The 22,243-nt window shown below is 35.9% G+C and overlaps 3 protein-coding genes, 1 non-coding gene and 1 pseudogene across 5 annotated transcripts; all 5 read right to left on the bottom strand.

Moving 5' to 3' along the window:
* Positions 1 to 4,130: 4,130 nt before the first annotated feature.
* LOC118061254 (uncharacterized) lies at positions 4,131 to 7,092 on the bottom strand. Of its 2 annotated transcripts, none has more exons than XM_035074687.2 (5): positions 6,689 to 7,092; positions 6,500 to 6,579; positions 5,175 to 5,497; positions 4,420 to 5,069; positions 4,131 to 4,310 (listed from the first exon to the last, which is right to left on the bottom strand). In XM_035074687.2, the coding sequence occupies exons 3-4, from the start codon at positions 5,493 to 5,495 to the stop codon at positions 4,428 to 4,430; spliced, it is 963 nt and encodes a 320-aa protein (XP_034930578.2). In that variant the 5' UTR covers positions 5,496 to 5,497; positions 6,500 to 6,579; positions 6,689 to 7,092; the 3' UTR covers positions 4,131 to 4,310; positions 4,420 to 4,427. The 2 variants fall into 2 exon arrangements, with proteins under 2 accessions (XP_034930578.2, XP_073265199.1); XM_073409098.1 differs by having other exon boundaries at positions 5,175 to 5,417.
* A 1,533-nt stretch (positions 7,093 to 8,625) lies between these two features.
* On the bottom strand, positions 8,626 to 10,348 carry LOC118061263 (chalcone synthase-like; annotated as a pseudogene).
* A 1,953-nt stretch (positions 10,349 to 12,301) lies between these two features.
* LOC118061258 (thioredoxin-like protein CITRX, chloroplastic) lies at positions 12,302 to 15,363 on the bottom strand. Its single transcript, XM_035074690.2, has 4 exons — positions 15,045 to 15,363; positions 14,587 to 14,709; positions 12,814 to 12,894; positions 12,302 to 12,601 (listed from the first exon to the last, which is right to left on the bottom strand). The coding sequence occupies exons 1-4, from the start codon at positions 15,279 to 15,281 to the stop codon at positions 12,485 to 12,487; spliced, it is 558 nt and encodes a 185-aa protein (XP_034930581.1). The 5' UTR covers positions 15,282 to 15,363; the 3' UTR covers positions 12,302 to 12,484.
* A 1,360-nt stretch (positions 15,364 to 16,723) lies between these two features.
* On the bottom strand, positions 16,724 to 19,004 carry LOC118061247 (uncharacterized). The gene is made up of 2 exons (XM_035074671.2): positions 17,768 to 19,004; positions 16,724 to 17,419 (listed from the first exon to the last, which is right to left on the bottom strand). The coding sequence occupies exons 1-2, from the start codon at positions 18,422 to 18,424 to the stop codon at positions 17,024 to 17,026; spliced, it is 1,053 nt and encodes a 350-aa protein (XP_034930562.1). The 5' UTR covers positions 18,425 to 19,004; the 3' UTR covers positions 16,724 to 17,023.
* Positions 19,005 to 20,589: 1,585 nt separating this feature from the next.
* TRNAN-GUU (transfer RNA asparagine (anticodon GUU)) lies at positions 20,590 to 20,663 on the bottom strand. The gene has a single exon. It is a non-coding gene; the product is annotated as a tRNA-Asn (tRNA).
* Positions 20,664 to 22,243: the final 1,580 nt, after the last annotated feature.

The following is a 22,243-nucleotide window of genomic DNA, read 5'->3' as shown; positions in this document are numbered from 1 at the left end:
GGTAACCGTTTATGCGGTGCAAACTGCGTTCCCAAAAAATATAAATTTTTTTTTTTCATAATAAATTTTTTTAATTGGATTGTTCTACGTGTTCAGAACGTTTTTGTGTGCCGGTCGCAACAATAATTTTTTACAACATGAAAAAAATATTATATTACTGGTTCATTAATGAAAAGTTCTATAATCCCATACAAGCAAGCTTTTGCAATTGAGGTAAAAAAATAACTATAAAAGACATATATGAATATTCTTGTTTTGCAATATAAAATATTGTAGAGTTAAGTACTGCTATTACATCATTAATCAAAGAAGACGTTATATAAATTATGCTTCATTCTTCCATCAAACTATCTGCAATCCCATCACGTACGAAATTCATCCTGCTTTGCCTATTGTTTCCAATGCTTTCAGGGCGTGCCACAACATCTGGTAAAATGTCATCAGGTACATAACTGGGATTGCGATCAAATTCCGCAAATGCAACATCATCATGCGATCTTCTTCTAATGTAATTATGTAGTGCCATTGATGCAACTACAAATTCTACTTGTATTTTGTATGGATAAGCAGGCATGTTTTGTAAAATCCTCCACCTTTGTTTCCATACTCCAAAAGATCATTCTATGACATTACGTAGCGATGAATGTGCACGATTAAAAACTTCTTGCTGATTTCTAGGTTGTCCACGACGCCTAAAATCTTGTAAGTGATATCTCTCACCTTTATACGGACCTAAATAACCATACTCATTTGGATATCCAGCATCAACCAAATAGTATTTACCTGTAATTAGAAACAACATCAAAATTCGTCATGTAATTAGTAAATAAAAACCAAATTTTTTATGTATAAGTACATAACAAGTTATGTTGTATAACTACCTTCTGGTGGTTTAGGGAAGTTTATATTTCTATTCTCAATGGCCTCATGAAAAATACGTGTATCATGGGCACTACCTTCCCATCCTGCCCACACAAACGTGAATCGCATGTCAAAAATTACAAGCAGCCATTATGTTTTGAGTCGGAACACCTTTCTTCCAATAAATGGAATTTGATTTTCTGTTGATATACAAGCTCGCACATGTGTTCCATCAATAGCACCAATACAATTCTGAAAAAAAAAAAAAAAACATTTATAATATAATGCCAACATGCATAAAATTTTCTTGGCATTGAATACTGACAATAATAACACAAATATTTTTCTTACCTTGAAATGAGGCATATATTTCGGATTCATTGCAATTTCTCGTGGTGTGCTTGTAAAACTCGGGTCATCTGGTTTTATGACATCGGCCGCAAACAAACATACGGTTTCGAGGACTTCTTTAATGCATCTACTAATAGTTTCTCCTGAGTGTTGAAATCGCTCTTGCACCTCCCTATTCGATGCTCCTAGTGCTATTGTATATAGAAATATAGCAACTTTTTCAATCACACTCATCCTTCTCGAAGGCTTCAACCCATACGTTGTTTCTAAATCACTACATAGGCTCAACAAAGTTGATGTGTCCATTCTAAACATGTTGACACATCGTTGCCAATGTCCTCGTAAAATTTCAGTTAACCAACGCATGCCTGTATTGTAAGAAACCATGCATTCTAAACATGTTTAGTGCCCCAGCTGTGCACACAGCTAACTTTTTCATATCAAATTCTCGCTTCCAAAATGATTCATCATCATCATCACTATCATCATTCTCATCATCGTCGTCGTCATTGTCATCGTCGTCATTGTCGTCGTCGTCATTTGCACCATCATCACCATCCCCTCCCGACCCACCGTTGTCATCATCACCACGATAATGAATGTGATCAACAACACGATCCATTATATTATCATAATCATTATCAAGAGCTTCATTGAATAGTGCATTTAAACGTGCTTCTTCCATATGTATAATCCTAGATAAATAAACACTTGAATCATGTCAAACAATTTTTTTTTTTTCAAATAAAACACAATGTTTGATGTAATACCTGCACGATTATATTCTACTACTTAGCTGCTGTGCGACCTCTGCTGGGGTAATAAACAGGACTTTTGAATGAGATCTTCTATGCATTTGAAAAGGACATGCTCTTTAATTCCAAGATATGTAAACGCAAGCTTCCTGAATGCTGCAGGACAACAATGACCCATGTACACTAAACAAAAATATTGAAAGAAATTGTTAAATGAAAGTATATATATACATTGTCCACTGTTCACATTTCACGTGAACAGTGGAGACGATGAAAGTGATCAGCAGGCGAGCGATGGAGAAGGTGAAGAACAGAGAACGTTACCCTTGGCGGCGCGAGGTGTGGTTGGCGATGGGAACGGCGGGGAACGGTGGTGGACTTGACTGATGGTGTTCCTCTGTTCCTGCTCTTCTCACTCTCCAGAATATGTTGCTTGCTTCTCTCCCGATGATGGTGCTACTGCAGTTGACGCCAATGAGTGTGTTCCCCTGCATCTCTGTCTCAGCATGCTGCCATCTTTATCTTGCCAATGTTTATCTTTTGGTTGCCGGTGGTGGACTTGTGATGATGCATTGCAGGTGCATGTGAGGTTGATTCTTCTTTTCCTTTTCGTTTTGGTTCCAGCTATTATCACGTTTTCTCTTCTTAAACCCAAGTGTAGGGAGCATTGTCACGTTTTCTATGCTGTTTTCTCTTATGTAACACAAGTGCAGGATTCGTTTTTTGCAGTAACCCAATTGCAGGATTCGTTTTTTGCAGTAACCCAAGTGCAGGATTCGTTTTTTGCAGTAACCCAAGTGCACAAGTGCAGGATTCGTTTTTTTCAGTAACCCAAGTGCAGGATTCGTTCGTTTTTTGCAGTAACCCAAGTGCAAGATTCGTTTTTTGCAGTAACCCAAGTGCAGGATTCGTTTTTTGCAGTGTACCACTTGCTTGTTTTTTGCATGTGAATTATATTTTGAATCTTGCAATTGTTTGTATCTTTACTTTTATCTTCTGTAACCCAAGTGCAGGGAGCATTGTCACGTCTTATCTTCTATAATCGAAGTGCGCGTGCAAGGGGAGGAGTGGTTCTATCACAGTCTCTAACTATGTGAATTGTATTTTGAATCCTTTCATTTTTTTTTCAACTATTTTACACATCTTTGATAACTGACCTATCAAAAGAAGGGATTAACTCATCAGGCAACAAGGGTGGTTGATCATTTTTTTCAAGTTCTTGGTGTTTGCATATATAAACCCATGCTTTAATGAACATGGCCGTAGTTTTCCCATCAAGAACTGCATGGTGGGTAACGAAGCTTATGCTAAACCCTTTATTAGGAAACAATGTTATTTGCAGAGCAAGAACTGAAGCCAGTGTCAGATATACACAACTCGGGTATGTAAGGACGTGACTCGATAGCTTCACGAATTTCATTGCTCGAGAGACGACCGAATTCTGCACTGGACTCGGCAATGGTTAGTGAAACTGCATCATTTGGAGTGTATAAGATTATGGGATTAGGAGAATCTTGAGGCCATATGAGATTGCCAGCTAGTGGAAGAAAATTGACTAGCGCATGAGAGAGTGATTTTTTGAGTTTTGGAAGGATAATTGATTTGAAAACAGTAGGACTTGACTCGATGAGTTCATAAAAGAAAATGCTCTCGGCTGGGGGGAATTTGAGCCAAATGATATCTATGAAAGTGAGGGGGAGAGTGAACTCAGTGTTTGAAGGATTGAGCTGCAGGCTGGGGCAACTTGGCAGAGCTCCAGAATTTTCACAGAATTGGGTGGTGCCATGGATGAGAAGCTAGAAGTCGTAATATGTATAATATTTTGTATAATTTTTTTCCCTTACCGGTAATGCGCATCACATGTATAATTAGAAATATAAATTAATAAGTTAACAAGCTGCTAGACTACAATTTATATTTGTAACCCAAACTAAAACCAAGAAAATGCTGATTTTTCTTTTATAATGGATATATGATTGGCTTTTCCGAGCGCTATACTTTATAATTCCAATTTTTAATGTCGATAATTTAACAACCAATTGTTTGCATTTTCTACAAGTTGCATTAAAGCATGCATATTTCGTAAACTCTAAAAGCATTGTCCACATCATATTGCATTACAAATACATAGAAAAGTCTTGAATTGCAAATACGTAGCACGTATCGAATAACACTACAACTTTTCGATACTTTAATATACAGTCCTTAGCATAAAAATAACAAATATTACTGCTCCATAACTGAAAAATAGAACTTGCACATAGCATCTCCATGTCAGATGAGAATTGTTAAAATTACAAATAGGATCCCGAACAAGTATGGCCGATTATCATCTTCAGATATCTGCAAAAATACATAATTGTCAAGACATTTTAAAACATGTTACATAACAATTTAGATAATAATATTATCAACAAATTTATAAAATCATGCATTTGGGATCAATATATACCTCCCCGGCTAAGGTGCCTTACGCAGTGTAAACATTTTTTGCAACCATTTCATCTTGTTTTCAATACTACCCATAGTTGACCACATTTCTCTATTCCTCCTCGTACCCAAGAACATAGTAGCATACGCATGAAAATCATCACCAATTTGAACGCCTTCTACTGAGTGTAACTCATTCATAACCTCATGAATACTACACCCTTTCTTATCTCTACATATAGATGTGGAATCACTACAGTTTGACATGCTGTCAACCATGTGATCAAACCGGGATAGTAGTTGCATCCCAATTCCAGAATTTCTTTTTTTTTTCCCTTCTTGAACGTCAAGCTCTCTTGCTTTTCTCTTTCCACTGCTGCGTGTGTTGCTACTGCTTGACATATTAACCCCTCTAACCATGTTGCACACATCATCGGTGAAATTTGGAATTCCATCCTCTTCTGAATCACCGCTTCCTTCTTCCAAATCAGGTTGTTCGTCATTGGCATTTGGATCCTCAGCAACACCAACATTATCATCACGACGCATTCCAGCCGATGGTGCCCATGCATACTGTCCAGTAGCAACAATGTTGGAGAACATTCTGTCGAACTTCAACCGTAAAGACGGTTCGATACCGGCGTGCCTAAACTTTTTTGCACCTCTTATTTCCTACACAGAAAAAATTGAATTATTTAATGCAGCTTGTCTAAAATATTTGGTAATTACTAAACTGATATTTAAAGAAATTAAAAATTAAAGAGGCAGCAAAATAACCTGAATTTTGGTTTTCCACCACTCATCACTTGCAGAAATTGTCCCTAATTCTGCACTCCAGCCCACACCAGTTTCTGAAATGAGCTTCGTCCATATCCTCCAATCCTTTTTGCAGCCATCCCATTTGTTCTTCAATTGTGTCTTTGTGAATGCGTGACCAGTCATTTCTTTGAAAGATGTTTGCAAATATTTCCAACCGGCCTTGTCGAAATGCGTATTCGGTCTCATTCCCATGTCGATGGCCTTGATGGAAAGGTCACAAAATACATGCAACATTTCTTTATTCCAAGCAGCTTTATCAATAGTTTCTGGATTATCCATTCCTATTTGGATAACATATTTGCAAGCAAACATCATGCATTTTTATAATATGTTAATCATTTGCGTAATATTGGAAGGAAGTGTATATGACATGCAATGGTGTACTACGGTAAAGAACAATTAAAATTAAAAGCTGTATGTCTGGAGCAATTTTTGATCTTATTATAACATTCTATAACAAGTGATTACCATTCTATATAACAATTCTAGCCATTCCATACCATATGCATGTGTCCAACAAACAGCACACATCAATACTGCAAATCTTCATGCATCATAATTATAATTGAAATCCATTAGCTGTTAACTCAGTTTCCAGCCGAACTGGCAATATTGGAATGAGGTTTTGGAAAACCTAAAACGAGAATGTTATCTTCTCCATCTCTCTCTGTCTCTCTCTCAGATTCTCAGCTAGAAGCACCATTCCAAGAGCTTAATTTAACAGTTGAAATTCAAACATCTTCCTATAATTAAAATGCATGATCTGGGACTTCTTCCATCAATTAATGAACGGGATGGTATATCAAGCAAAGGCCTCTTTAAGACTAATATGAAATTCGTTTGAAGAGCTTGAGCAAGCTGTATTAACAATATTACGCAGACATTTCTCCATCTCCATCTCAGCGATATATAAGTCCATTTGTTCTCACTATGGACAAGGAGACACTCAATATCACAATTTCTAACTTTTAAAAAACAAAACAGAAACAAAAATAAAATAACGAACATCATCACGGTTGGGGGGGTTGGGCAAGAAAGCGATGCCTCTATGCCTGTGGGTAAGGATAACTTGTCCTTGTTTTGTGAACGTGAGGACATCCTGCTTTTTTTTTTTTTTCCCATATCAGCATCAATGCAGGCAGAATGCTATGCTTAATTCACAATCCTTACAGCACAAATATATTCATAAAATATTGTAACCCAGAACAATACACAACACCTAAACATATATACATATCTATAATTATCTGTAGGGAGGCGTAAAATTTTAACAGAAAACATACTCTCTACTGCATAACCGTCTCCGTTTTGTCCAAATAATTTCAGTGTCCCCTTGTTATTTTGCCTCTCAAGTGAATCGGATCTGCAGGCATAACATGAACAATCCCGAACAAATTGTGAGAAGAAATACAAACGGGAAAATTATTAAAATGCTGCAGATGAACTTCAAAATTAAACAAATGGCGATATACCTTTATATGATGTGGATCTACAACATCAGTCGCATGGCAAGCCATTTCGGGTAGAAAAACAGAAGGGGCAATTCTTATTTGACAGTAGATGATAGCTTTTTTTTGCCGTGAGTGTTGTTTGTGAGCTCACCCTGTTTTTTATGTGACAGGGAGGAGGGACACAGTGGCAACGGCTGGACAATTTTGCTGCAACCTCACCAGCTCAGGAGCTTGGCAAGAAAGGATAACAATGGAGGAGGGATTTGCTAGGTGGGAAGAAAGGATGCTGAACAGTGAACGGCAAGATAGGGAAACTTGAATTCTTTGACAGTGGATGAGTGGGGAGGAGGGGAGGAGAATTTTTGAGAAGTGAGGCCGTTGGAATTAATAAATTGTAACAGAGGAGTTTTGCTGGGAGAGCAGTAGCAATTTTTTAATTATCCAACGGCTGTTTTTTTAATGTTTAAAAAGTGTCGGTGAATTTTTTTTACTTGAGGTTGCTGGTGGTCAGCAGCAGCTGCTTGCTACTTTTTTCTAACCACAGCTTCAGCTGTACGGGTGATGGGTCCCACCATTTTCAACCCACGTTTCAAACGTAACCAAACACCTTAACATTGCGTTTTGACTGCACCTCAGTTCCTACCGCATTACCAAACGGCACCAAAGTCATCATGAATACTGGAGTTTGGCCACCAGATGATGTAGTGCATGTCACCCCAATAGCACGAGCATACCCACACACAATTATTTTTGTTATAAGGATAAAATATTAAATTTTTTATACCAATCTACAATGATGATGAGTCTATAGTCAAAGTAAAAAAAAAACAAAAAAACTAGTAATAATAATTTTACTATTCAAAAACAAGGTCCATCTTGGCAAATATTGCCAATTTATCATATTTAAATTATTATTGCCTAGTAAACTGCTAGTTAAGGATCATGCATGCTCTTTTAAAGTAATGAATGAAAGAAATTATAATCAACTAATATTTCTCTTCTACTTGTATTTATTTATTTTTTAAAAGTATGTTTTATGAAATAACTAACGTGATTTTAAGTATTATAAAATTTCTTGTAATTGTGTGCTCAATAACATTCTGAATATATTTTTATTGAAGTGCAAAAGTAATGCCAGAATATTGCAAATATAAGTTTTAGTTGGATTTCTTTCATTATTAATTCCAGAGATATGTTCTAAGCATTGTTAATTTTCAGTAAAAGAATTGGAAGGAAGTCTCTAGGGTCTTTCATAAAACAATTAAGTTTAGAATGATAAATATATAGCAATTGGTAATCTCACTTGTATATATAAACATGGATTATAACATTGTAATGACAATTATAATCCACAATTTCAAATTTCGAGTTTAAACTTGCAATCCTATCTTGAGCAACGCTCGAGTTTTGTCTTCGATTTCTCTCTTGGCTCAAAATCTAACATATGGATATACAGAGGACGTTGTGTTCTATATACCCAACATAGTTAACGTAAGGTTTTGTCATTCTCTCACAGAATCGTTGTGTTTAGTGTCTTAACACAGCCATCAATCGTTGTGTTTAGTTAACGTAAGGTTTTTCTGTTGTAAAAAAGGATCCCGAAGGGAGCCGATTCGGAAAGAAATGTTCTTCGGAGAATCCATTGCAGGGCTTTCAGAGATTTTCCAAAGGCATTGTAGAACATGAATCAAATTAATAAATTCAAGTGAAACTCACTGGGATGCATCCCACCTCTTCTAATAACATAATAATTAAATCTTATTCAATTTCAAAAATAACAAATGCTAAAACAACAGGAACTTCGTGAGAGAAGTCCGATCTTATCACAGGAGCCGGATCCTCCGCACAGATGCTTTATTGAATCATCAAATCTGAAAAACAAAAAACTGACACAGAGTTACCTTAACCATGCATGATCCTTCCAGTATTCTTGACGAGTCCGCTCCCCAAGTAGTCATTCAATCTGTAGCGAAGCTACGGAGTACTATGGTCTCGATAGTTACGCCAGGGCCGAACCCGAACAGCACACCTGGATCCAATCCTTCTCCAGTGGTGGCTTTCCCTTCCTTGGCTGATCTTCTCCTCATCTCATCAAGAACGAAGAACACACTTGGACTCCACATGTTTCCATACTCAGTTAGCACGTGCCGAGTTGCTCTTAATTTATCTTTCGTCTAGCCAATGTGCTCTTCAAACTTGTTCAAAACGCCTGGACCTCCAGGATGGACAATGTAAAACAGAGAATTCCAGTCCTTGATCCCATATCGTGCACTGAATGTCTCCACCAAGCATTGCGCAGCGCCTTTCGCAACAACCTTGGGCACCATTTTATGCAAGTAATAGGACATCCCCATTTCACGTAACTATTCCACCATCCGAGTCAGGAACAATACACTGCTCCGCTGACACAAGTTGAAATAAAGGGCGCTCGGTAGCTGTGTCAGGATCAGCCCCAACAATGACAGCAGCAGCACTATCAGAGAAAATCGCAGAGCCTACAAGAATATCCAAGTGAGTCTCAGATGGTGCTCGGAAACAAACAGTCATGTTCTCAGAACACACGATGAGAACACGTGCCCCGGGGTTATTCTCAGCAAGGTCTTTGGAAAGGCGGAGGGCTTGGGCTGCTGTGAAGCAGCCTTGTTGATACATCAGGAATCTCTTGACAGAACGTTCAAGGCCAAGGAGCTTAGTAAGCTCATGATCTGCACCCGGGATATGGATACCTGAAGAAGTGCTAAATAAAAGGTGGGTGATCTTTGATTTGGGCTGGCCCCATTCTTCAATGGTCTTCAATGCTGCTTCCTTGCCGAGTTTGGATACCTCAGTGACCAGAATTTCTTGACGTGCGTCGAGAGACGCGGCATCGTAGGTGCTTAAGCTAGGGTTTCTTCATGATAGTATCTTCGGTGAGATACATGTAACGTTTCCTTATTTTGGATTTTTCACCTGCACATCAGCGCGCGGTGAGATACATGTAACGTTACCTATATATGAAATCGGCTTCGATCCCATTATATGGATTTTAATGTGCATCCCTCGAATCAAAGTTAATTTTTCTTAGTCTTATTTAAAAAAAATATATAGTATTTTTAACTACAATATCACTTTATTTTTATTTTTTGTTTATAACGGACACGATATGAATATAACCTTAAAAAAAATAATTTTTTTTTATAGGAACCCGAGCCTCCACTTGCCCCGTCTCTACCCTCACTTCATTACATGCATCAGCTAATCCTGTAGGTATACGTAACCCTTTACGAGGACTCTAGATTTCTGGTTTCTGAACTATAAATCCTGCCTCGCCATTTGGGGGGAATATTTGCTCAGATGTAATTAGACTTAAGCAGGAAAAAAAAAAAGGGAGCTACAGAGCTATCATGTATAATGGCAGAAAGACATGCATGGAATATTGGAGCTCTTAGCACTCCACGTACAGTCCTCTCTAGCTCTCTTCTTCCCTTCGTGAAAGCAGTGTGATTGGCAATGGAAAGAATGATCAAAACCCATCCGAAGATGAGAAATCATGCATGTGTATTGCTTACATATTCTCTTGAACTTGTCCTTTAACTGTGTCATGTGCTCGCTTTTAGTGACTCGGAAGTAGAAGTCTGGATAGTCAGCCTGGCCGAAACAGTCGGGTGGATTTGCAGTGCCGATCGCTAAAATAGATGCCATTTTCTCCTTGCCCACCTTGGTTTTTTTGCAGTGCAGTCTCGTTGTCTTCAGTTGTTATAAGGAAAATTAAGCATAAACAAAAAAGATATATATATATTTAAGTAGAAAATGATTCTTTTGTTGTATATATTTATTTTTAAAGAGCGATTGTTGAAAAGAGGAAAGAGTTTGTTAGTGTGTCCTTTCCACCATCTAAACAATTCAACATATTATTTCTTGAGCTTCACAATAATTTAACAAATTTAATATTCAGCTTCAAATAGTACAAAATAGGACGCGTAATTTGGCAAATAATATTTTCCCTGTCTCCCCTCTTGAATAATTTTAAATTATAATCCTAAAATCAATAGATTTTAACTCTTGGCTTTTCATAAATCTTTTTCTTCTAATTTGGCCCCTCCGAACCTAATATGAGGCCCTGTCCTGAAGACTCCTCGGATGAGAAAATAAGGTATCCAATCATACGGAAAATGAAAGAAAAAGAGTTGATGAACACTTCGATTAATGCACAGATATGCTCTGCCAGTGCAGCATTTCCAGTAGCTAAGACAACTCATCATATGGAAGCTGCCGAAGACAACTTGACTAAGTTTCATGTGGACGGGTCGGAAGATTGGATAGATATATCATCAATGAATCATTCGACACACCTAACGGATTTATTTTATGATCAATGAGACAGAATAGCTTGGTCATATCATACAAATATATTGATATAAAAAAAATTTATAACTTGATTTATAATTTTGCAGTTCTATAAAAGGCTATGCTTGATATAACCAGCCTTTAAAAAACCTTAAAATTATATCCCAAAGATTGTAATTTGAGTTAATTTTGTCATTCTTTCTTTTTATTTTTAAATTTTCAGCTTAATTTTAGATTGATTATTGTGTTTTTTTTTTTTTTTTAAGATTCTGATTTACCTTGATTTTTAATATATTTAAAAGAACTGTAAATCTCTTGATAACAAAGAATACATCAGAATTATTTCTCTATTAATAAAATATAAATTTGATGAATAAGAACCTTATTCAATTTCAGGGCAGATTTATAAGATCATATTTTTCTAAAATGAAGATTTTTTTTTTCATATAATTACCACCGACTGATATAGACAAGAACTCACAATTATTGCATGAACAATCTTGTGCTTGTCCGAGTCCACGACGGGAAGTCTCTCAAGAAACACTTTATGAGACAACCAAATAAAAGCAAATATATTTGACAGAGAGGAAATATATTTTAAGATTAGGAATATATTTTTTATTCACTTTTTCAATGAAAGGTCAATTATTAATTATATATGGGACATGTGCTTTTGATTGAAACATCAATTTATATATTTCCTTTTGCTTGTAAATAATTTTTCATGTAAATATATCGCTATGCTAGTTATTACCACAGGAAATTTTAGTTTTACAGGGCAGATTTATAATCTAGCTGTCTTAATTTTATCGGTTTAGTTTATTGGTGAAATAGTAAACTAAATTTATTTGAAAATCTATCTTTTACTATAGTTCATACATGTTAAATCATAAAATTCTATCAAGAACATGCTAAATTAATTGTTGTCAGTTCTATCTCCAAACTGTTTTGATTTCTCAATTAAGATTTTTTTAAATCACTAAACAAAAAAAATAAATTTCCTATAAAATGAAGTTATTTTTTTATTTATAAAAAAAGTACAATTTGAATGAACAGCCTCGATTGAGAACTTTTTTTTTCTTTTTAAAAAGAAAAAATCGAGTAAAATTGACGCAAAAAAAAAAAAAAAAAAAAACTGTTTGATTGGAACTATAAATGGGTGTTTTTCAAGGTTGTCCTAAAAAAATCATCACAAGTCACAACCAACTAAAATTTCTCAGGGAAAAGTTGTTTATGGAAAAGGAAAAATACAAAAAAAAAAAACAACGAGAGGCGCCATGCAGCAAAGCAAAAAACTTGCACATAAAATAAAAAACAAATCCTCGCCATCCAGGGAATCTCATTTAGGGCAAAAAGATCTCTACAAAATCATACAACAAATATAAAATAGATTACATACAGCACATGTAACAAGCAGTTGATCTGGATTAGGTAAACTAACGCCAACAACAAAAATCACGGGTTTCTGTGACTATTCAGTGCCTCTCTTCTTCACATTTCATTGTTAATGATATCCCGCATCATCTGTAATGGGATGAGCCCTTCAGTCCGTATCGCGTCCTTGTTCGGATCTGGACTAATGAAAAACAAGGTCGGCAAACCTCGAACCTGAGCAAAACCAAGTCTCTAGAAGATAAGTTGTGGTTTCATTGATTGCAAAAGAAATGTTATTTCCAAACATCACAAAGAAAAAGGTTGGTGTTAAAATTTAACAAGATCACATGAATTCACACATCTAGAAAATGTGCATGCAGCAGAGTGTTACAGGTTTTTTTCTTAGATAAAAAAAAAAGAAAATGAAAATGATGTTTGAAAAGTACCTGCATGTCTTGTGCAAATTCATATTCATCATCTGTATCAACCTTAACAATCATCACATTGCTCTCATATTCCACAGCTAGCTGCAAAGGTGAAAGCAATCGATTAACACTAGTATCACAACTCTGTCATTTCCATACATTACATTATTAATCAAGTGAAATCCATATATAAAGCAGCTCCGTTTGACTTGGATGGAAATATACATGTAAAAAGGACACCACGTCTGGCACTGATATTAGTTTAGTTTTTGGAGGATGAAGACGTTTTGATGGATTTGACAATTTTAACAACCAGAGAAAAAGTTTGTGCTGCTATCCACAAGCATCGCTTCAAGAAAGGAGCAAACAATCAAACATCATGTTCTCGGTGAGTGAAAGGCTGCAAGGAACAGCAGACAACATGAACATCATCTGCTTATCTACTTTTTCATCAATCAGACTCAGCTGCAAAGCAGACTGTGCAGGAGGTAGGATTCCATTTCGTTAAGCTGATATTAAATATAGTTATTTGGTAAGAGATATTGTATCACATTCATTACTCAAATAGCAATGGTCACACCGCATGATCTACTACTCTCCGCTACTAGTCTTTACTGTAGAATTTCTAACAAGATTTGAGGTCATTTTCCTTATCCTGAACTACATGTTGGAAATATTTATCTTCGACTTGATGTTTGGATTCTATGCATGGGCTGCAAGTTGTATGCAATTAGATAATGTGCAAGAAAGTGCAAAAGATGGCCTTCAGGAATTAAAAGGTTTGGAAGTTTATGGAATTCTTAAAGTGTGTGAATCCGCTTGAAAAGGAGAATCTTAAAGCCTTAACAAGTGTAGTCACACACCATAAATAAAAGTTAATGGATTTCCAAAAATTTGATTTCCTGAAACTGTCCAATGCATTCTTGCCTTTATATCCCTGGCAGTGAACTTCTAACCCATTCTTATGATCCAGAAATTGATAAAAATCCTTTCTTCACAACATGCCCTCCAGATTTAAGTATGTGGTGGCAAATCTTGTGAGCACCTTCCTAGCCAACTCATTATTTGTATGCAAATTAAGCACCATGTAAATTCAAGTCTACAATATTCAAATCAAATATCCACATCAAATCTGACATGCTCCATCCAATCTCTTCTTATCAGAGAATCAAGCAATCCAAACCTTTTTTGAGAATTCTAATTGGCACCTGACAAGGAACACCATGCCATTTGGACTGTTAACAAGAAAACTTATGAGTGATCACTGCATGTGCTCTATAACTCTACACACACTTTCTTCAGTCCCTTTCTAAAATACATAGAGGCTTTGCCTTTGCTTGACTGAATGTGTCGTAGCACCCAGTCAAATTTTACTGGACCATGACAGAATTTCATAGAAGTCCAGCCAAAAACAGAATGATATCCTGTCATGGTCCATTAAATTTGACCGGATGGTAGGACACATGATCCACCATTAAAAGTTTGTACCTTTGGTGGCTTTGAAGGCACTTCCTAACTCTATACATGCATTACAAAACTAAAACTAAACTCAACTTAACCAAGCCTCATTATCAAGCTAATTGGGCTTGCCGTTATCATAGGACTTGCAAGACATTACCTATAAATTCGCATCTTGACAAATGGAAAACCTATTCCAGAACTATATCTACCTCATAACATATCCCAACATTGAAAACCATTCCTATTGGGTACAAAAAAAAAATTTGCACGAAATTGCAAGATAACTGAGAATAGAAAGCATCCAACTCATCAAAATAAAGATTTGGGGCATACCATTTCAAGTTCTTGGGCCATCAAAACACAGGGTCCACACCATGTTGCATAGAAATCAATAACAAGGGGCACTTTTCTTTCTCCCTTTACTAGCTCCTGTATCTCTTCAGCTGACAACTTTTTCTGCCACGCCCACAATTAAACAACAGATACATCATATTTACAAAATTCAACAACATCCCACAAGCAAACAATGCCATTAGAAAAAAAACTAGCATCTCCAATTCTCTCTTTATTTCTGTTTACCACTTTGCCAAATGTTGGTATAACACAATTAAAGCCAAGTCTCAATATTAAAAAAAAAAAAAAGAATTCATGGAATTACGTTTCCTTTTCCCTACATTTCTCAGAAACCAAGCAGAATACAAGCTAAAAACAAGCCAACAACACAAAACAAAGACAACATGAGATTATAGAAAGGAAGAAAAAAAGAAGAAGAAAAATTAAAAGGTATATACCACAAGATAGTCTTCTCTAATGTACTTTCCTTGAGGGGGTCTGCAGAGAAGTCTTCTTTGTTGTGTAGAGAGTGAAAAAGGTCTCGTCTTGGGTGTGCTAGTGATAGAAAAAAGAGAACTTTCTTGATGGGTTTTGAAAGAAAACTGAGGAGATGAAAAAAGAGGTAAGAAAGAATGTGATTTGAAGGTGGATGGTAGGGTTCTTATGTGAAGTGAGTGGGTTTGGAGCAAGGCCATTTGTGAGAGATAGGGAGGGAGAGAGTTTGCAAAGGGGTTTTAGAGAAGTTTTGCAGGATTTTGGAGATTTGGTTTTGGGGTTGTTTGGATGCTTCATAGTATGTTCACCGTTCGAGAATTGGATTACCTTGCACCTGTAGAGGAATGGGCCTCGTTTGTGTTCTATGATGGGCTTCGAGCATATTTCTCAAAGGGGTTGTGGCCTTGTGGGCGTTACAAAACTCGAACTCCTACAATGAATTAATTTAGAACTTGATTAATTCAAAACTTGAGAAAAAAATAATAAATAAATAAAATATCCAAGTAAACTGGTCAGAAAATTTAGTTTACCTGATTGATCTTGATCCGATCAAAGCTATACAATTAATTTATTAATTTTTTAGAAAACATTTTATTTTTTATTAAAATATTATTATTTTGATTTTTTTAAAATATCAAAACAACTTTTAAGTTACATAACCTAAACTTTATCTTAGATTGGCTGGTTGGATTTCACTAATTACTTGTGAGGATTGAGTACATGCCTGTTTTCAAGCTTAGGAGAGTTTCTTAAAAAAAAAAAAAATCCTGTTTCAAGGCCCATGGACCTATTTGGTAATGAACTATATTTCTTCAAAAGTGAATTCATTTTAATCTTTTTTTTATTTATTAAAATAACTTTGTTTTATTCTTGTTTTTCAAAAATATCTTTAATGCTAACATGTCTAGATTAGATTAATTAAACCATGAAATTAATTGAATTTAACTTTTTTAAAAAAAATTATTTGATACTGACTGAATTTGGATAGATTAGTTTAATTTCAATTCACCAAGTTAATCAACTTTAGCTTAGTTATTATTTTTTCTATTTCAAATAAAAAAATTAATTTAGAGTACATTCTATATTAAAGATTTTCAAAGTCAACCCTTTAAAAAACTAATAATTATAGTTATAATCATAGTTTTTAGATCCAATCCAAGTCATATTAGGTTTTTTTTTTTTTTCAATCCGGTCTGATTGCAGCCCTGAATGAGTCGGGTTTCAAGTCGATATGCTGAACTGGACCGGGTTTCAAAACTATGATTATAATCTCATGTTACATATTACAAATTACAACTCTTCTAGTGTCAATAGTTTTCTTTTGTTTTTTTAGTTAAGAAAATGATAAGTGTTTATGGGATTCATTAATTAACAAATCAAAGCACTCTTTCAATTTCTGAATGCACACCAATATTTTTTTTTGAATATCTCTTATTAAAAACTTTAAATTTTAATGCATTAAAATAATTTTTTATTTTTAATATTATCAAATCAAAATTATTAAAAAATATTAATTCAAAATATTTTCAAGATAAAAATGAGTAGTAATCCCAGTATATATAAAACAAGATTACAAGTTGCTTGATGACGATTCAGTTGATCATAAAAGCGTACATATATCAACCATTATTAGCTGACGATATGAACATAAAACACTGCATTGTTCGATAAAAGAGAACATTACAATGAGGTAGGGGCATTATTTTTACCTACCGCAACTCTTCTGCATGCTTAATCTGCTAAATACTAATTATAATTAATTAGCTGCCCTAAATATTCAAGTTAAGATATAAATTCTCCCTCACCCTTTCTTAATCACTTCCTAAGGTTCTCTTCTCTTCCTTAATTTTCAGTGTTAATTAATCCATACATATCACAAGTCTATACATAATCATCGTGTATAATCAGGTTCAACGCTGCCACTAGCTAGCTAATCCTCCGATCAGTTTCTTCCAATTCTTAAGGAAGAGTCAACACCTTTACCGCCACCGGCAAAGAGCTTGGCGATCTCCAGTTGAGTATTAGCTATGATCTCAGTCCTCTTGAGGTCCATCTCGCCCCTCTTAGCCTCGGCTTCTATTCTCATCTTCTCTACTTCTCTCATTGTGTCCATTCTTGCTTGCTCTGACCTCACCACCACCTCTGCTAGCCATCGGATGCTATCTGCTATCTCCCACTCTTCTCTTTTCCCCCATTTTCTTTTCTCCTTTCTCATCTTCGGTTTCTTGGACCTTGTTTTTTTCTTATCACTGTACAGGGCCGGAGTGCTGCTATCTGTGACGTCCATGGCATTCTTGTCCGAGACATGATTTGATAGCTTGGTATCCACTCCATCTTCCTGATAACAAGAGGTTGATTAGAAGCTTATATGATCACTATTACTTAAGAGTTGATCTTTCATGGCCACATAAGAGGCAGTACTCGCAACTTAATTAGAGATTTAATTTTACATAAAGCATAAACTATGTCAACAACATTTACAGAAGCCATGCCACCTTGAACTTCCTAAGAGACAACTAGGAGTTCACTGGGGATCAATCATATGTGGTCCATAAAATCTACTTGTAAGACAAATTCAAGTTTAATATGTTGATCAGAAGTTTTGCTGTCTTGAAAGAAATACATTGGTGAAGGATAATTAAATGGTATCAAAGAGAATCACAAGAAAAGGCATTTGTTGTCTGACCTTTTGCCCCCTATCAACACCATTAGATCCATGTGAGTTTTGAGCAATCACAATAACTTGAGGAGGAGATGGAGGTGGTGGTGGAGGAGGAGTAGTCATAGATGGTGGTGGCGGTTGTGGCACCCCCAAGGTTGGATCCATTAACAAGATTAAAGGAGGATTAGAAGAAGCTGGGATTGATGGTTGTTGATGTTGTGGTGATGAGATTACAGCAGCTGTCGCACTATTTCCACGTAATAATAGATCAAGACGTGGATAAAGAGGCCAAGAGGAGCCATCTGCAGTGGCAGATTCTGATCTATACCTTTTCTTCATGGACTCAATCTTGTTCTTGCATTGTGTTTGTGTCTTTGGAGACTTAGTACAATTTGCTCGCGAGGATACATGGCGCGCAACATCTTCCCAGTCATGCCCCTTAAGTTTAGCTCGGTTTCTAAGTATCCATTTACTTTCATAGGCCTCAAGCAAGGTCGAAACAGCTCCCTCACTCCATTCATCTCTTTTTAATCTGTCCCCGCCGCCGCCGCCGCCAGTTCCAGTAACAATAACACCAGCAGCACCAGGACCCCGAGGTATTTTTCTTGGAGATTCTTCCTTGACGGCGGTGGAATTGTTAGGGCGAAGAGATGGGCATTCTTGGTTAGTTTCTTTATCCATCTCTCTCCATGCTAAACAAATTCCTTACCTTTTTTTAGCGGCCAACATGAATATAACAGCCCTTCATTGCGTCTCACAAGTTGAAGAACACGACATAAGAGGAAAGGAAGATGGAGAGCGAGATAGAAGAAGAGAGGTCACCACTAGCATTAGAGGAGGGGAAAGAAAATGAAAGGATAGCAGTAATGTTATGAGTGGCCAACCAAGTAAAGAGAAAGAGCCACTGGCATTTGAGGGAGGAAAGGAGAGGGCGGTAGGGCTAGATTTTAGTGGGCAAAGGCAATGCTGCCATCGAAGAAAGTGGTTCACTTTGTCAAATGAGTTAATGATAGTAACCTCTTAACCTTTTTCCCAACACTTTTTGGAGCGAGCTAGCTAGGGAGGGTGGTGTTATCTTATCTGTGGATGTTGGTTCTGTTGTTGTGGTTGGGTTTTTTTGGCTGTTAGCGTTAATTTGAAGCCAACCAAGAAGCCCACTGGCTAGCACGAGAGATGGGAGGAAGAGTGGTGGTGGTGGTGGTGGGACAGTCACGTGGGGCTGTCACCCACTCTATCAATCACCACCACCACCATATTTTTTTTCTCCACCACCACTAGTTTAGCAATATGCTACGGTCACTTGACCTCATAGCCTTCCCTTTTGAATCATCTTTTCTCCTTTTTAGCTTTGTTTTTTGCCCTTTTGTGCCTTTAGAAAGCATCGGTGGATTCATCACCCAGTAGACTATGTATATTAATTGAAAATATATATATATATATATATATATATATATATAGGCTATAGTTTTGTTCGAAAGCTTTTTGGATTTGATGTACTCATTCTGGCTGAGGGGCCAATTGCGCCCTGCCAACCACATCAAGATTGTTAATCAGACATATTCTCAAGAAAGCTACTACGATTGTGTACAAGATTTGCTATCCAATTCTTGCTTTAATAACTTTGATGATAGCTCAATGGCGGAATTAGGCCCCCCTAATTAATAAGAACTTTACATCTATATCTTAATTAATCCCTATATATATATATATATTCTTCTGCTATATTTTGAACAATTTCATGTATAATTCAGAAAATCGCATTCCATGGATTGACGAATTGGTTGACTTGATGATTATCAAGACTAACTCCTTCCTTCTTAGAAAGATTGGATGATGGCATGATATATAAGCATAGGTTCTAAGGGATAGTTCAATTCAACAAGTTTTAAGTTTGTTCTCTAATGAATATGAGTGTGAATCCCTTTAAGATCATTGAAAATTTAAATAATCACTAGTTTTAGAATTTATAAAATTAATTAAGATATATTTAAGCTGTTTAAATATCTATATTAATAATAAATAAAAAAACATCGCCAGGATACAAGCGTGAGTCTACCGCCATGGTTCGAATTCATGCCGTGAGGTTTGGGGAAGAAAGAGTGGACTGCAACTTCAATGCTCGTGCTTTTCCAATCCATTGTTGTTGAACAATAAACACCACACCAAATCAAAATAGTGAAATGGCCCCATCTTTCATAACCAAACATTATTGGATCCGACCCGGAACAATAATAATCCGGGTTTTAAATTTACCTGCTAATTAAACTAATCCAGGATTTATATATAATTAGAGCTAATTAAACATGAAAAATGTGCTATATTACTTTCAAAAGCTGGTGAAGGAATTGGGACCTGGACTCTATGATGATGTTCCACGGCATAAGAGAATAACAGGGAATTAAAGCAGTATTTGTTTACACGTAAGCTCATAGCTAGGGCATAATTTGACTTTTGAGGAGACATGTGTTAAAGTGAGGGGAGTGTAAAGCATCTTTGACAATATCAACATGTGGTGGAGCTCGTGGCAGTATCTTGTAAAATTCTCACGTTAAAAAAAGAATTACAAAGATAAATAGCTTTCTGTGTGGACCTCAAGATGAATTATTCTGTCTTTAAATTTCATGATTTAAAAAAATATATATTAATTAAATAGTCTTTCTATTATTAAGAACAAGTCAATTATTCTTTCGATCAGCTAGCCTTGATTGTTTTTAATTTAATATTATTTTATTTTAAAAAAATCATCTTGTTTTTTCATATTTTTTAATTATCATTTAGTTTACTTCTTGAAATAGAGAGTGATTTATAATTTATTCCTATAACAAATTAAAAAAAAAAAAAAAAACCGCTAGAAGGAGGGCTTGAACCTCCGACCTTGTGGTTAACAGCCACACGCTCTAACCAACTGAGCTATTCCAGCTTCTTGCTGTTGTCATCCAACCGAATCCATTAAGTATATAAAAAAACAGGAAAACAGAGCAATAATGTTTTTACAGAGATTGTAAACCTCAGTCTGGGCCCGATATGTTATGAAAAAAGGTTAAGATTCAAGCCAAGATTTGAAAGCAAGAATCATGAACAGCATCAAAAAGTTGAAAGTGCCATTTGCAAGCATTTGGAAAGTGGTTGGAGGTCGTTGGAAAAGGAAAAGGCGAGTGGCATTTAAGCTTTTTTTCTGGACAGTCTGGTGGTGGTGTGAGGGCTTGGCAATATTGGAATAAATCCTAGCAGAGATATTGGACCAAGTAATCATATGATAGTTACTCCATTTTTTTGGTATCAGATTGAGCATACAAATACAATGGAATAAAACCACAGATGGCCATTCCCCACCTTTCCACATAATATATATAAATAGCTATAAAATTCCATAGTTATTACTTTCGGAGGTTCGGCTTGAGTTTTATTTCGAACCATCTTAAACATTGATGGGATCGTGTCATGGTAACTTTGTGAGATTAACTAATGAAGAGACTTAACTAGAGCTAGAATATCTTTTAAAAGCTCCGTCCAAAATAATATCATTTTGATTCGCTGGTTGACCTAGCAATCCAGTGAGTCGAGTTTTAGAATAATTTTTTTGTTATAAGGTTTTAGATTTTTGTAATGCATTCCTGGGAAATGTTTTTGGGTGTATTGCCTTCATAACGCAGTAATAACAAGTTTTGGTGTTGCTTAAGCAAGCAACAAGTTACATTATCATTTCATTATTTCCATCATCAATATATATATTAGTGTTGAATGAGCTAATTCTACCATAAAATTAGTAAATAATAATGAAAACATTGACAAAAAAATAATTTTCTTCCTGTGTAAATAACATTGAAAATTTCCTATGAAAATAACAGGAAAAAAAAAGTATAATAAATAATCAGTTCAAGTAATTAAATAGGTGTCGAAATATACTTTTTCAGGACTCAAAATTCTGTGGGTGCCATGGCTATCATCACAGAGGGTAGTTCTGCACCTGCAAGTAGCCTGCAAATACTATTGTCAGTGAAATCACTCTCAAAGTATTCTTAATGAATGCTTAGAAAGAAAAAAAAACATATTTTTGGATAATGTAAGGTGACAAAAATCCACCACGAAATTTTTGTAGTTGAAAAGAATTAGCAGCAGAAGCTGCAGAAGCCACGACAGGTTGCTTTCAGGAAAGGTATCTTGCTGGGAGGCATCATGCATCCAGCTAAAACGCAGCCCCACACAGATGAATTTTAGTCAAATTGGAAAAAGGTGTATGAACATGGGACAGGCAGTCACGGCTCGCACAGTTTCTTTATGAAGGGACTGTTTATGAACAGTAAGATTCAAGCATCATTTGTTTTCCTGCAACCAAGAACAAAGCATCTCTCTCTGAATTACGACCTCTGATGGTGACCCTCTAATTTTCAGCAATTATTTCACGTGAAAGCATCTAAGCCACTGATGGTAGATGTTAGTGGTGAGGATTGGTTGCTTCGGTTTACTTGGGATTAAAAAAAAAATCCAAACAGATTGAAT

This window comes from Populus alba, chromosome 1 (genome assembly GCF_005239225.2).
Source record: "Populus alba chromosome 1, ASM523922v2, whole genome shotgun sequence".
Lineage (NCBI taxonomy): Eukaryota > Viridiplantae > Streptophyta > Magnoliopsida > Malpighiales > Salicaceae > Populus > Populus alba.
The sequence above is the reverse complement of the archived record's forward strand: the minus strand, read 5'-3'. Positions and strand labels throughout refer to the sequence as shown.

Excerpts from the sequence above, each read along its gene's own strand:
- LOC118061247 (XM_035074671.2), bottom strand. The coding sequence starts at position 18,424 with ATGGATAAAGAAACTAACCAAGAATGCCCATCTCTTCGCCCTAACAAT. Across the intron at positions 17,420-17,767 it reads GTGTTGATAGGGGGCAAAAG|GAAGATGGAGTGGATACCAA; the intron begins GTCAGACAACAA and ends TCTTGTTATCAG.
- LOC118061258 (XM_035074690.2), bottom strand. The coding sequence starts at position 15,281 with ATGGCCTTGCTCCAAACCCACTCACTTCACATAAGAACCCTACCATCC. Across the intron at positions 14,710-15,044 it reads TTAGAGAAGACTATCTTGTG|AAAAAGTTGTCAGCTGAAGA; the intron begins GTATATACCTTT and ends TGGGCGTGGCAG. Across the intron at positions 12,895-14,586 it reads TGGCCCAAGAACTTGAAATG|CTAGCTGTGGAATATGAGAG; the intron begins GTATGCCCCAAA and ends TCACCTTTGCAG.
- LOC118061254 (XM_035074687.2), bottom strand. The coding sequence starts at position 5,495 with ATGGATAATCCAGAAACTATTGATAAAGCTGCTTGGAATAAAGAAATG. Across the intron at positions 5,070-5,174 it reads GGTGGAAAACCAAAATTCAG|GAAATAAGAGGTGCAAAAAA; the intron begins GTTATTTTGCTG and ends TTTTCTGTGTAG.